This window comes from Myotis lucifugus, unplaced genomic scaffold (assembly GCF_000147115.1).
Source record: "Myotis lucifugus unplaced genomic scaffold, Myoluc2.0 scaffold_113, whole genome shotgun sequence".
Classification (NCBI taxonomy): Eukaryota; Metazoa; Chordata; class Mammalia; order Chiroptera; family Vespertilionidae; genus Myotis; species Myotis lucifugus.
The window spans coordinates 1,290,539-1,305,473 of record NW_005871161.1 but is presented as its reverse complement, the minus strand read 5'-3'; the positions used below and the strand labels follow the sequence as shown (position 1 = coordinate 1,305,473).

The 14,935-nt window shown below is 48.5% G+C and overlaps 1 protein-coding gene across 1 annotated transcript in view; it reads right to left on the bottom strand.

The window, feature by feature from the left end:
• Positions 1 to 14,935, bottom strand: part of ASAP1 (ArfGAP with SH3 domain, ankyrin repeat and PH domain 1) — a 162,384-nt gene that overhangs the window by 31,724 nt on the left and 115,725 nt on the right. The window contains 6 exon segments of the mRNA XM_014459676.1: positions 3,739 to 3,808; positions 4,911 to 5,011; positions 10,618 to 10,704; positions 11,815 to 11,890; positions 13,281 to 13,366; positions 14,554 to 14,683. Coding sequence (XP_014315162.1) covers positions 3,739 to 3,808; positions 4,911 to 5,011; positions 10,618 to 10,704; positions 11,815 to 11,890; positions 13,281 to 13,366; positions 14,554 to 14,683 — 550 coding nt within the window.

The window sequence follows — 14,935 nt, the reverse complement described above, 5'->3', positions numbered from 1 at the left end:
GTCCTGTGCCCATCGGCTCCAAAGCCAGCTGTCCGGGCGGAAGTGAGAGCCAAGGGATTTCAGGTTCCTCACACGTGCGTCTGACGTAGACATGGAAACCAGGAGAGCCCTGTCACGGAGTGTCACCTGAGAGGACACACACTGGATGCCAGATCCCGAAGGAGGAGACGGGCCATGGGACTGCCGCTCTGCTTAGAACAGACCTGGAGTCTGGGCTGCCAGCGGCCTCAGATTCCTCACCAGCGGCTGACCCACACCCAGGCCCGGCCGCTGTAAAAGGGACTGTCGGTCCTGCAGCGCGTCTGTTTGGATTCCCAGGTGGACGACAGGCACCCACTGCCCTGAAGGCAGCCATCCCAGGGAACGGGCTCTCTGGGGAATGCCATGCTCCAGTTTGGCATCCACGTGTCAAGGAGGATGTGGAAAAGCTTAGGGAAGACCGAGAGATGATTAAAGGACTGGCAAATGGGAACTTTGAAGATGGGTAAAGGCACTATTTAGTCCAGAGGAAAGATGGCGAGGGAGCGACTTAATCACCATCTTCCAGCCCATGGGGCTGCTCTGGGCAGGTTGGCAGCTGTTTTCCATCTGCTCAGACCAAGAAGAAAGGCACTCGAACTGCAGGCGGAGGTTGGAGCCAGACGCAAGGAAGGACTTCCAAGCTTAAGCTGATGAAGCATAATAAGAGGTTTCAAGTTTCTGAAGCGAAGGAGAAATCTCTTTGAAAAACCTAAGGATTTTCTAGACACATTCACCTCTGAATGTGGCAGAGGGTTAACGAGACGGTTTCTTTTTTGTCCCAAATCCAGGTTACTCCAGTGTTTCTGAACAACCTTACCGACAGATACAACCAATACAGACAGAAAACTTAAAAGGAAAAAAATACTCCAGTTCAGTGTTCACTCATTCAGGGGAACCACACAGCACCACTCACAGCACAGCGCCCGAAAGCCTTGAGGATAAGGGCTTGATACGGTTTGAGCCATTTCATGATTGGATTCCCAAGGGATGGACTTGGCGGCCTCCACATGAACTTCAGGGACACGGACACAGCCTGCCTAAGCACAGTGCTTGTTCTCCCCCAAGACAGCTGACAAATGACCATCACCCCAAGTGTGACTTTGAGGAGCCAAAAAAAAAAAAATCCCACACAATTTCTGACAATCTAAGCAGCCGACACAGCCAGTGCCGAGCCGGGAATATGAGAAAATGGAGTGGGTGCTCGACCTGCGTCCCTGGACCAAGGCACCAGGAGGCTCAGGGGTTGTTACTCCCGTAATAACAGTCATTCCAGATCTGTATAACTTTCCAGAATTTCAAAGCACTTTCTCGGGGTCCAGCACTAATTTGTAGGCATATTGATTAAAGCCGGCACAACCTCTCCTGCTGGCTCAGCAGGCGGAGAACAGAGTGAGGCTAAAATGACTCGCCCTGGGATTCATCAGAAACAGTTCAGATGAAACAGGAAAGAAAAATAGAACAAGGAGAAGAAGGAGGAAACATTTACCAAGCCCTTCCTAAAAACCTCTGCATGTGACCTCCAGGCTCCAGAAACTTCAGCGGCGGCCACTTACTCTGCTGCTCCCCCTGCTGGGCAGGAGGGGCACTGGCCTCTCTCCCTCCTGGGTCACGCTCTGCCTGTTTGCCTCCACCTCCTGCTCCCTTCCTCCAGGTGGCTCAGACTCTGAATGTCCTGAGTGTTTCCTGGCCTGACCAGCCTCCCCTCCTGTCCTGCTGCACGACCTTCCTGGCTCTTATTACCCCGTATTTGCTTCTTGTCTTTCTTCCCACTAAAAGCACACATTTCTCTGTTTTGTTCACTAAACCGTGCCCAGCACACAGCAGGCACTCAATAAATATTTCTCGAAGGAATGCATTCCAAGGGCCTTACATATACGACCTGTGAGAGAAGTCTTTTCAGTTTCTTTCACTAATTCCGATGAAGAGAGGGGGCGGAGAGGTTAACCAACGTTCCCACAACCTCCCAGGAAGGAGACGGCAGAGCCTGAGCCCGAACCAGGTTTGAGGGGCCCAAAGCCCCATCCCGCCTCCGGCTTCAGGGCAGGCCCGGGAAGCCAGCCACACGCTGTCCCTGGAACAGCGGGGGCCAGGCACGTGGGAACATCTCCTTCTGAGAGGAGTGAGGGTTAGAAACAGAGCGAGGGTTAGAAATATATATTTTAATATATTCTCTGGTCATCTGATTTCCCCTCATTTACTTTCATAATTGATGAAAAGAGAAATTTTAGAAGGCTATTTGAAAACCCCACCCACTCATTCATTTGATAAGATAGCTATTAAGCCTCTGTCCATTCTAAGCACGCCTGGAAAACACGTGGTCCACGCCAGCAAGCAGCTACGGGAAACAGCTGACCACGGACCCAGGACGTGCCGGGCCTGATCAGGCTCGAGTGCATTTTAATAAGTGGTATTTTCTTTCCTCCTCAAACAGCGGGAAATCGGAACGCGGCTGTGAATACTGAAAACCTGCCGATGGACGACAGGCTCGCCGCTCACTTCTATGTCCTGTGGGCAATGAACTGGCGGGCATCGCCTGGCACGGGCTGCTGGCGCGCACCCACGAGCCTTCTCTCCGCCTGCAGGGGCCTTTGTCACGACCTCGGTACTCTGCCATTTCCATTCCCGCTTGATACATCTTCCATTATGGTTTTTAAAAATTAAAAAATAATTTCTTGCTCATTTTAAAGAGCAAAATTATGATTCCTGGTCTCACTGTGGATGGCTTTGACAACACCAAGAGGGAACCTTTTTGACAAGCGTATGGATTTTGTCGAGACAGGACTTTTAGCTGGAAATGGGGGATGCAAAACAAAAACAAAAATTCTAGACAGATTCTAGACATCAACTGTAAGGATGCAATGTGTATGCATATACGCTGACAATCTGAAGATAAACAGAATATAAGTGATAATAGCTTAGCTATTTTCCACTTTCTATTAAATTGCTTTTGTTACTAAAAAATGGGGAGTCATGATTGAGGCAATTTTATTATTCACGGTTATATTTATAGACCCTTTAACATAATGGTGGGCTTTCTGAGTAATTTAAGTAAACAGTAACAATGAAAAAGACTGGACACATTTTACATGCGTTGTTTCACTTCCTACATTACCTTTTCATGCAAAGAACATCCCCTGCCATTTTTGTAATTCATCAGAAAAGTAGGTTTTTGCAACAACCAGTATTATTTCCCAAAACATTAGATTATCAACTAAGAGAAGACCTGATTTGGTTTGGGAGAACAGATAAAAAGTCCTGGTGGAGCCCTGGCTGGTTTGGCTCAGCGGTTTGAGCATCAGCCCGAGGACCAAAGGGTCTCGGGTTTGATTCCCAGTCAAGGGCATGTACCTTGGTTTCAGGTTCATCCTGGGTCCCTGTTGGGGGACATGCGGGGGGCAACCAATCCACGTGTCTCTCTCACATCGATGTTTCTCTCTGTCTCTCCCCCTCCCTTCCACTCTCTCTAAAAATTAATGGGAAAAATATCCTCAGGTGAGGATTAACAAACATGAGGATTAACAAACAAAGACCTGGTGGAGTGACAGAACAGCAGGGCCGACACCACAGGACAAGACAATATCCCAACTATCTGACCCGCCTCCACACGTAAACATGCCCGGGGAACATTCTGGCGCCGTGACAGCACGTGTTTGCCAGTTTCTAGTCCACGCGGCCCAAAGGCAGAGCCGGCGAGCGTGCGATCGCGGACACACTTACTGTGGCGTGGGAGATGGTCAGCATGCCGTTCTTGACCGCGCACTTCCTCCTCTGCCACACTTTGCGGATCCTGCAGAGCCAGGCAGACAAGCTGGGTTAGGGTCCGTTCACTCGGGGACATGTGATCACCAGCGTCATACGTAACCATCATGACAGCACAGAACCACCCGAGCCACAGCAGCCACAACGCTTCGGCTGCCCCTCACGCTCCCAGGGGGAAGGGACTCGGGAGGAGGCCTGCCCAGGAGGCTCAAGACAGCACTGGTTCTGGTCTGAGAGCGGGAAACTGCAGGGACGTCTGAGAGCGGGAGGAACGAAAGCACCACGGGCACTTTCATACAGAGCACTCTGCACGAGTTTAGAAGAAGGAAGCGTGTATGTACTCACATGTATGTGACTTGTGTAGGTTTCTAAGGCATATCGCTGATTGAAAAATGCAAGCTGTTTTAAGATAATTCAGGTATGATCCTGTATTGTTTACAAATAAAAACCTCGCCCAGGAGGTCACGGTTTTGATTCCCAGTCAGGGCACATGCCCAGGTTGTGGACTCGATCCCGTGTGGGGTGTGCAGGAAGCAGCTGATCAATGATTCTCCCTCAGCATTGATGTTTCTATCGCTCTCTCCCTCAAAAACACTTGAGACTCTCTGGGTAAAGAAATATGTGTATGAACACACAGAAGAGAGCCTGGAGGGCCTCTCAGAGCCGACAGGAGACTCCTTCCCTAGAGCAGGACAGCAGAGATGGCAAGAAATGTATTGTTTCTCGTTAGAAATGGAAGGGGCTGCTGCTAAGCAGGCTGTGATGGAAGAGGGAAGATAGGAGTCAAGGCTGACGCCCAAGGTTGGGGGCTGGGCGGTCAGGTGGGCACCCCAGGCAGAGAAACCGCAAGGAATAAAAGCGGGGGGTGGGGTGGGGTGGGGGTCAAGAAGTCAGACCACCTGCTTGCTGCACGTCCTCCTCGGTTCCTGCCTTCCTAACACTGCGTGTTCCAAGTCTCAGGTGCCACACAGAGACAGCGAACAGTCACTGCTTCCTCAAGCAGCAGGCTCATCTGGGACTCACTGTAAGTGTCTTTCCCCCGTGGGAGGCGGGCAAAGCCCGTGGGTAATCTGACCTGACGCTCAGGAAGGGAGTGAGGCACCCAGGGCACGAGGAGGGGCTGTACGTACCCGTCACTCTTCTTCAGAAGGTACCCCTTCTTCTCGCTGCCATACTCCTTGTTGCCCTGGAGCTGGTGCATGCTGTACCCCGCCTGGCGGCTCTGGGAGTCCTAGGAGAGACGAGTCACAGGTGAGTCACACGCTGGAGACGCCTCTCAGGTCCCTGCCTCTGCTCTGCCGCTGAGCCTCAGCCCGTGGGCGGCCAGGTCCTTGCCTTTATTTTACAGGAGGAAGCCGGCAGTCACAAGCAAGTTCAAGGCGGAGCTGGGGCCTGGGGTCCGGGCCTCCTAGGGCCAGTTCAGGTCCCAGCTCGGCTTCAAACATGCGGGGGACTATTCTATGGCTACCCCAGTTCACACCGGCAGCCAGGCAGGCACGCGGAGGACCGCAAATCCAAGCCCATGCAACCGGAAGGTGAGTGCTCTTCCCTGGGGGTACCTTTCGTCCCTGCGCACGCTCTGCGGGGTGTGGAACACCCATGATAAGAAGTGCACCTTCTGAGTAAGGTAGTAAGAACTGTTATAAAGTTCTTGCTCTGTAACTAACTAGTGCTCTGCAAAATATACCCACAACCACGCTTTTAATGAAAAAAAGAAAAAGAAAAAGATTCTATTGCAGCGACAAGTGTATTGTGTAATTAAAAGGGTGACAAGGGTCTAGAACAACATGGATGCCAACGAGCTTGACTTAATGTTGGGGCGCCATTGAGCCTCCCGGGGTTTTTGTAAAGATGGCACCACTAGACCGCCGTGACTGGGGAAATGCAGGGAGTAATCTAACGTGGAACTAACTGTACAATGAGAAACGGGTTGCAAACAGAAATAGGACAACACATTCTCACAAACAGCGGTGACTTACTCTCCTAGACTTCGATCAGGAAGGGCAAGAGCAACAGAGAAAAAAGGCAGAACATTTGAAAATATAGTTAATTTCATTGACAGTCTTATCACTCATAATTTAAGCACTTTTTATAACATACAGAGAAAATATTATAAAGGTGACACACAAATTCATATGCACGCATCTTTAGAACCATGATAAACTTTGGCACAATAAAGTATCTATATTAATTAAATTTTGAGTGAGAACAGAAAAAAGGCAAAATAGAGAAACAGGAGGTACACATTCCCAAGATGACACAGTTGACAAACCTCAAAGTGTGTGCACAGAGAATCAGCACCCCAGTGAGACCCAGTGGGAATTACTTAGGAAATCTAAAAAGAGCCACAGCTCAGTTGGTTGGAGCGCTGTCCGGAGCACCAAAGGGTCCCTCCGGGCTTGATTCCCAGTCAGGGCACATACCCAGGTTTCAGGGTCGATCTCCGGTCGGGGTGCGTATGGAAGGCAACCGAATGATGTTTCTCTCCCACATCGATGTTTCTCCCCCTCTCTCTAGGATCAATCAGAAACATAACCTTGGGTGAGGATTAAAAAAAGAAAAGCCACAACAAATTTCAGAAGGATTCTTTTTGTTTTGCTTTTCCGAGTGAAGAGAACTTAATATATCCAGTCCCTAAGCAACCCCGGACAAGGGATGGAGAGGAGGGGGAAGCTCTGAGCCTGGGTGCCTACTGATGGCTGGTGCACAGCAGGCCTGAGGGCAGGAGCCGCTTTCTGGCCTCAGTGAGGACAGCGCTCGTTTAAGGCTGTTCTACATGTGACGAGTTCTGTGCTCAGAAGCGCGTCCCGAACCCCTACAGCCGGGCACCGTGCAGGCCCTGAGGACACTGACCGGGACACAGCCCGTCTCTGAGGCGGGGACTCACTCTCCACTCACTGTGCTCTCCCGAGCGAGGCCACGAGGCTGACTGTGCCTTTCTAGGCAGCTGAGTCTACCAAACAGGTTGCAAACTCCAGTCATTCTCTTAACCCGAGTCACTTCTTTGTCTTTAACCGGCCCGATCCCCTGCAGCTGAGCCTCACCAGGGCCCAGAGCCTGGGACTCCATGGGACTTGGCTGGTGCTGGCCTCCCTGACAGGCGTGCCCAGGCCTCTGGCTGGAGAGCTGACCAAGGGACAGCAGAGAGCAGCCTGCCTCTACAGCGTCCCTAGTGACAGTCCCGGGAACCACAGTAGGGACACAATTAGGATGGAGAATGGATGGGGCTGGAGAGGGTGGGGGCGTGGGACAAAACACGAGGCCAGATACTGCAATCCACAGAACTGGCTGCCTGAACCTGACGAAACCGTCAAAACCGCTCCGCTGTGGGTTTGGACTCGGGGATTTTCGCCATCTCTCTGCCTCCAGAACATGAAGCACAAAATGGAAACTCTCCTTGGATCCCAATTCTTATTAAAAGTTGGCCCCCTTTCACCAAACTGCACTTCTCTGTGTCTGCCCACGTAATTCCTGCTCTGTCGGGATTTAAAATTATGATTTTTTCATTTGCATTTAAAAATTATGTCTCTCCAAGCTCAGTCCATTTGCTAACCTTTAAAATAAGTCCTATGCTTAAAAAATGAAAGCGCTTACATATTTAACAAGAATTTAGATGCTGATAACTTAGGAAAACTACTACATCCTGTAAATGTGCCATTAAGACTTCCCTTACTTATAATTATTACAAGCCTAAATACACTCTAGATTCTGGACAACAAACATATCGCATGGGCCTTGCTTCACATTAGACAAAGATGCTTTTAAAGGTAAAGGAAGTGGCTGAACTCTAGGCTTTGACCTCAGAACATTATTCCATTAACCCAAACAGGGAAGAAGCAATATATTTCAGAAGTCTAGCATGAAGCAATCCCTAATTAACTGCTAATGAGTTTTATGGCTTAAGAAAGTCATACAAACGATGCTTTCTGCACTTTGAGAAATAATGGTCATTCAGCTTGAGTAGCAGGGCACACCAGATACATGAAAAGAGGGTTTTCTTTTCTGAGAAAGAAAACCTTGGAGAACTGTTAACACTAAATGAAAACAAAAGAAAACAAAATTGAGGGAATGAAGTAGGTTCTGAATCCTTTGCCAGCGTAATAAAAATCAACATGTATTCAGGAAAGAAAATGCAAATGAAAAAAAATCATTCAGGCAAAATGAAACAAAACTAAAAACAATGAATTTAAAATAAAACCTTGGGGAAATTGCATGAGGTGAGCCAAGAAATGTAAGCTGTAGAATAAAACACGGTATCATTTTTTAGTTCAATTTCCCATTCTCTGTTAGCAGCACAGATTACCTGACTTTATTAGAAAACCTCTAAATGCATTATTAAGGAGAAAAATCTCCAGTCTTTTTAAACTGCAAGCAATTACACACTCATTGGTTTAATGGGGTCCTAAGAGTTTCTGGCACCTGATTTGAGGACAGACCTCTGTTAGGGGAGCTTCATCTCTACTGTATGAATGGGGCGGGCACAGGCGTCCTTCTGTCTCCGTGTACTAAATATTTACCGAGCAGCTTCAGTGCCCGGCAGTGTGCCAGGTGCTGTGAGGACAGATGAGCCAAGCCCAGGATCTGTCAGACACCTGCAAACCCCAGGACGGTGCGCTATCGAGAGGGGCTCACACAAAGCTGGGGGTTTGGGGATGATTTATGGACATCATCTTCAAAAATAAAACATTTTCATCTCAAAAAATACTCATGTAGCAAACAGTTCTTCGGGAGGCTGTGCTACTATAAAAGCTCAAGATGCCTAATTCCATAGGACATCTGCCATCAGTCATTAGAGAATTTTATTTTCACGAGGAAAAAAAAATGAGTCTACCCCAAATCTGGGAGTCCTAGTTACAACGCAAGTTCTTGAGGCTTCCTTGAACTGAGTGGAGTTCGAGCCTGGTGGTGGGGTGAGGCTGCTTAGTGATTTCTTGGGCCTTACTTTCTCGGCCAGTCTTTAGATGACTTTAACCGGAGAACTAGGGTGAGAAATCTCTGGCCGAAAACCTCCTTTCATGTTTAACGCAAATCATTAAAAATCACTACCTTCTTAACATAGCTTGCAACTAGAGGTGATAAACAGCATGAGAATGGACTAGGCATGCTGTGAGAGATCAATTTTACTTGTAAAATACTCTGGACACGGTGCTAATGAAAACTCATCATTGAGCGATTTGGCACGAAGTTAAAATCAATCAAGCCGTGTGTGTGCATTTCCGCATGTGCACACTCCTTTGGCTTGTACTGGTATGCAACTTTTCCTTTAGTTATTAGCATGAGCAGAATACACCGGTCTCTATGAACAATAAAGAGCCTACAATAGCTTCTTTAATTTTTCAAGAAAGCTTCCATATGTAGGAAGTAATCCGTGTGGCAAAAGGAAGTGGTTAAGTACATACCAGTCAGTACAAAACCTTGCAGATTTCTCTAGACAGAGATCTACCTCTTCCCCCCACAATCTGGATCTTTCTATTGCTCTTATGCTGAGCAATCGCACCCTCAAGGCGGCCTGCAAGGCCAGTGCAGGTGCTGGCCGCGGCTCTGCATGATGTGAGCGCACAGCACACACGTCACCCGGCACGGACACCTGTCCACAGGTGAGCAGGGGCCCAGTGTTAAAGGGCTATGGCCTCCTCTCACTTCACAACACCCAGCGAATGTAAAAACTGGAGGCAGAAGCAGCGAGGGCTCCAGTGGCCCAGTGAAGCACCTTCAGGATTGGGGCGCGGGACCAGGGGTGTTGGGCAGGCTTCCCATGCTCGAGGGGGCTCACTCCGTTTTGTTTGGACTCATGAACACCTTTCAGAAATTTCAGGAGATGACAAATAGTTGGCCATTGTGAGATAATATCATGAGGAATTAAAAATATTAAAAATGCTATATTTTGTAATTATTAAATATTGCATTTAGAGATCACACTTAAATTCAATGCGTAATAATTTCACGATCCAAACAGGCACGTTTCCACCTTCTCCATGTGGCAACTGGGGCTATTTCACTTACTCTCAGCTCGAAGCCCATACCCTCCAGTGGGCATCCCGGGTTTTCTGCCCAGAAACCGCATCTCACGCCTCCACCCACCTTATCCCAAACGTCGCCCGCTGACGCTGCCCGGCCGTTTTGCATCTCTGCAGCTTCCTCTCGCTGGCATCTCTCCTACAGTATCCACGCCACTTTAGGTACAACTCCTTGTTCACACGGCTGACACTCTCCACTTTCTACCAGATGATGACCCCCTTAACGGAAAGGACTAACGCTTACTGCCTAGCACAGCTGCTGGCACATTGTAGGTACTAATTAAACGTTTGCACAACAAATACGATTTATGATTAAGGATCTGAGCAGTCATCTAACAGCTACCATGCTCCGTATACTCCACCTCAGTATCCAAAGACTCTCACCTCCTTTTTCCTAACTGGGGGGCACAACTTCTATAGGGCTGTACCTCAGACTATTTCTCTATTCCTCTGCCCCACCTGCGGCTGCCCGGAAAGAGAGACGAGCTAAGGAGCACAGGGGTGTGCGCTGCCCTGCCTCTCCCTCTGCAGTCGGAGAAGACACACGCCTGAAACACACATCTGCAAAGCCAGGACAGAAAGCCGAGCCACGGAGCGGTAGGCCGGGGCTCAGGACACCTTTTCTGTAGGAGGAAAGGGAAATGAAACACGGCTTCTAGCCTGGGCAGTGCAGTAGGTGCACACGTGTCTGGTGTCTCCCCTGTCCCACCCCACCCTGGCAGGAAGCTGTCAGCACCCCCGTTGCAGGTTGGGAGGCACCCACACCCCACCAGGAGCCCCGCCTGCCCGGCCGGCCCTGCTGGAGACACTGAGCACCTACTTCTTTCTGATCGAGCTGAAGAGAGGATTTTATTAAGTCCCGGAGGGCAGTGAGCTGTTTCTTTTCTTCATCCTGGGTTTGTTTTATCTACAAGAGAAAAAAATTACTTCTGTCACTTATGTTTTATATGTTTATGAACAGCGTTTCATTCACCCTGATATACCACACATCGAACTACTCAATGATATAGCCGATTTCCTTACTCAAATCCTTCACATGGTCTCATTTTTTATATAAGAGGCACAATTTTCTCATCTTATGAAGGTTCCAGTGGGTTTTGAAATGAGTGAATAATGCAACATGTTTTCTTATTAAATAATACCTCTAGGCTAGATAATTAAAGTTCCACTTTAAACAAAGTTAAGAAATAACATGGAGTCATTTGCTTCTGGTTTTTCCAAAGGCGGTAGTGATACCACGATGACCTTGAAGGCCCAGAAGAGAACCGGGGACTGAGGACCAAACCCATGGGCCCACGCACATGCAAGGGCACAGAGCCCTACCCGAGGGCAAAGGCTGGCTGCTTTGTAAACACGGGAACCTGATCACAACCAGAACCACGTTCGCTAAAAGAAAAGCAGGGAAAGTACACAGCTATATACTTTCTAAAGTTATACAAAGACACACGGTATTATCTGTAACGCTAAAAACCTCATTGGAACATATGCAGTTGCACTCATAAAACATATACTTTCAATACGATTCATTGCCAAGTGGTTTATGGGAATAAAGGTTGACGTTTATACATATGCATTTAGTATTTTTCCTCAAAGAAGTTTTCCGTTTGCTCTTGCTATTATAAAAGCAAAACCTAAATATGAGAAAAAAAGAGAGGAAATATAAAGCAAGCCAGCCCCCCAAATTCATAAACTTAGGCAGTCCATTTTATCCTTTCACGACCAAAACATTCCTTTTGCGATTGCTGACGGAAGGGCACTGTGATGTGACTGAACCCTGAACAGAGAGTCATCTAGAAGCAACCGTTAGACTCTCCTCCCCGCTCCTCCCATGCTCCCCAAACACACTCTGGAACATTCCATCACTGATGTCTGAGTCAAACTGAAGGTTTACCTGTCTTTATTGGACTCATCACTTAACTGGTCTTCTTGTCTTTAATACTCTTCTAATACAGATTTCACATTTCCTGATACTTATCTACAGAGCAAGTTAAACGCATGTATTTTATAAAGAACTTACATTATATAAGTCAGCAGCCAGTTTTTCAATGTACTGTTTCAATTTGTCAGCCGTTTTCAAGCCATCTTGAAAGAAACTACAATGGAAAACATCAGAGACTTACCCGCAGTACAAAAATGAAATGAACCATAATTACCTAAAAAATCCAAAAATACAATTTACCCTCTTACCATGTATCGACACAAAACACGTACAAAACGGATTTCAGTGTTTTGTAAAAGATGTGCCAACAAACACGCCTGGGCGCTACTGACAAGTGCCAGCAGACATCACACAGACAATGCACTGCAGTCGCTGTCCACACAGTGGCCTCACGCTGTCACCACACACGGAACAGCTCCCCTGGTTGTGCCTTATTTGAGCTCAAAAGAGAGAAGAGGACACACTAACTAGTGGGGTGTCATGGACCCTAACTGGACACTCTAAGGAGAGGTGGATGGGACTAGAAATAGAGGCTGGAGGAAAGTCAGTGCCCACATGTCCCAAGTCCCCACACGCACGTGAGGCACGGGATGTGGGGTCAGGGCACCGATGACCCGGAAGGCTTTATCCTACCACGGACATAAGAGGTGCCTTACTGCACCCTGAGGGGTAGCAAGCCTGGCATGGCTGAGCCCTGACCACACGCCCAGCACGCTTGGCACTTCACATAAACTGTGTTTTTTTTTTAAAAAAATATATATTTCTTTATTGATATCAGAGAGGGAGGGAGAGGGAGAGAGAGATAGAAACATCAATGATGAGAATCAGTGATTGGGCTGCTTCCTGCATGCCCCACATTGGGGATCGAGCCCACAACCCGGGCATGTGCCCTTGGCCAGAATTGAACACGGGAAACAGGTACATTTTCACGTAAAAATTACCAGAAAGCCCACAAAAGCGAACCCGGAAAGGAAACAAGGAGTGAAAAAGCAAATGTGGTGTCGCAGAGCCTCAAACGTCATAAACAGGGGGCCTGGCCACGCGAACAAACAAAAACGGGGACCGTGGGCGCCTCTCACAATATTCCAGCAACCCAGGCACAAGTGCAGTGTTCCTACTGCCCGAATGATGGCGTTCGCCTAATGTAGATGGTGAGAAATATCACAAAACCCCAAGCAGGAAAATGCGGTACAAATGACGCCGTCACCGGTGAGATGCCGAGGAAGGAGGGAGGGAAGCGGGGCACTGGGAAGGCTTCTCCAGTGACAGGGACAGTGTCTGTAGGAGGGGCCGCAAGGCCGTCACAGTAACGCCAGCCTTTCTGAGTTGCAGCGTTTCCAGGAGCCAAGCAGTTGCAATAATATGAGTGGCTGATTGATAGAAAACACTGACTACGGACAAGACCACTCACTGCATATGATCTGGCTGTGGGAGGCCTTCATATCACTATGCAGTGACCGAACGAAGACCAGAGGAAAGAAGCAAGAAAACCCAAGTGCGGGCCCTTCCTCGGCTCCGAGTCACCACGGCCACCTGCCACTTACTTGCACTGCGCGTGGTAATACTTGATGAGATTCTGCAGCAGGTCCACGCCCTTTTTGGTCTTGATCTCGTTGACTTTAATGAGATACTGTGGGAATAAAACAGAAGTGGATGCTGTCATTGCCGACAGGGCTCTCCGGGCAGGGTTTCGGGGGGCAGCCCCCAGTGTGAATCTGCACCAGGTACTGGCCTCGGCTATCTTCAGGGTGTGTGATCGGCACAGGCATGAGTAGACATTGGTTAGCATGTCAGCATGTTATAAACACCCGTGATTAGTTTCCTAGACAAGCAGAAATCAACACAGCAAAGCATCCTGGGATAGCTGACTTATTTCCTCTGGTGCAGTGGCTCTCAAACTTAGGGTTCACGGGGTCAAGACCTGCAAGATGGACGATTCTTTGCTGAAAACAAGGGAATCAGCGTTCTCTCGAAGGGACATGCCATGAGGCATTAAAACTTTGAGACCAAGGAGGCAAGTTAGAATTTTTTCTACTAAAAATGAAAGGATGAAAACAACGCATTAACTTATGCACCAAACATCACGAGCTCTGATTTTCACAACTGGCCGAGGATTTCTGCCAACATTGTTTGCCTCTTGTTCACGTGTCTCATTGTGTGGGAGTGTTCATGAGCAGACAAGTTTAAGAAGGAGCCAAAGGTTTATTGGGGTGGGGGAAAAATTAAGGAAGGAAACCTTAAAAGTGAGAAAATCCTATCCATTTTCATAGTTTCCCAAAAGCACAAAAGGAATCCCATGAGTCAGTGTCAATGTCGGAAGGAACTGGTCTCTCGGTCAAGGACGCCGGTGTCCAGTGGGAACACAGTTTGAGAACCACTGCTCTAAGTTGAAGGCAGCATGCTTTTCGTTGCATTTTTTTCATGAACTCAGAGGCTTTCTCAATGACCCCTGCATTTAAGCTTTCATTCAAACTAGACACAGGGTTAAAAACAAACAAACATGCTCTACACCTGTACCAGTAAAACCTAAGATTCACCCATGTTACCAAAATTTGCCTTTCCACACTCATTCACAGGCAACAGTGAAGTTCTCACCAAAGAATCCTGCTTTGGCTTAGAGCCCCACAGGCCCCAGGCTCAAAACAGGAGGCAACAGTGACAGGGACGATCCCAAAGGCTTGGAGAAAAATGAGATTAGAGTCCTTAAGTAACTGTCCCTCCTCTCCTGGTCAGACACAGCCTCTCAGGCAGGAAGGCTGCTGCCCGCAGGAGGGCCCCGCTAACGAAACTGGGCGAGGGGCTGAAGTCCCTCCGCACCTCGCACATCTGCAGCTGGAAGAGGCGCCGCTCCTTCTCCATCTCCTCCGCGATCTCGGCCCCCGTGATCTCCGTGCGGATCATCCCGTGCTGCTTCGCATGCTCTCTCTTCTCCTTCTCAATTTTTGTGCTGGAATGGAAGCAGATGCCACCATTAACACACACACGCACATGTACACACACACACACACACACACACGCATGCACGCACAGCTTCCTTTCGATGAGAACCACGTGATCACAAGCGTTAACATGCAGGATCATCTAAGAACTCTATGTTCTAGGACCGTGGTGGCAAACTGCGGGCTCTTTGGCCCCTTGAGTGTGGCTCTTCCACAAAATACCACGTGCGGGCGCGCACGTACAGTGCGATACCACGTGC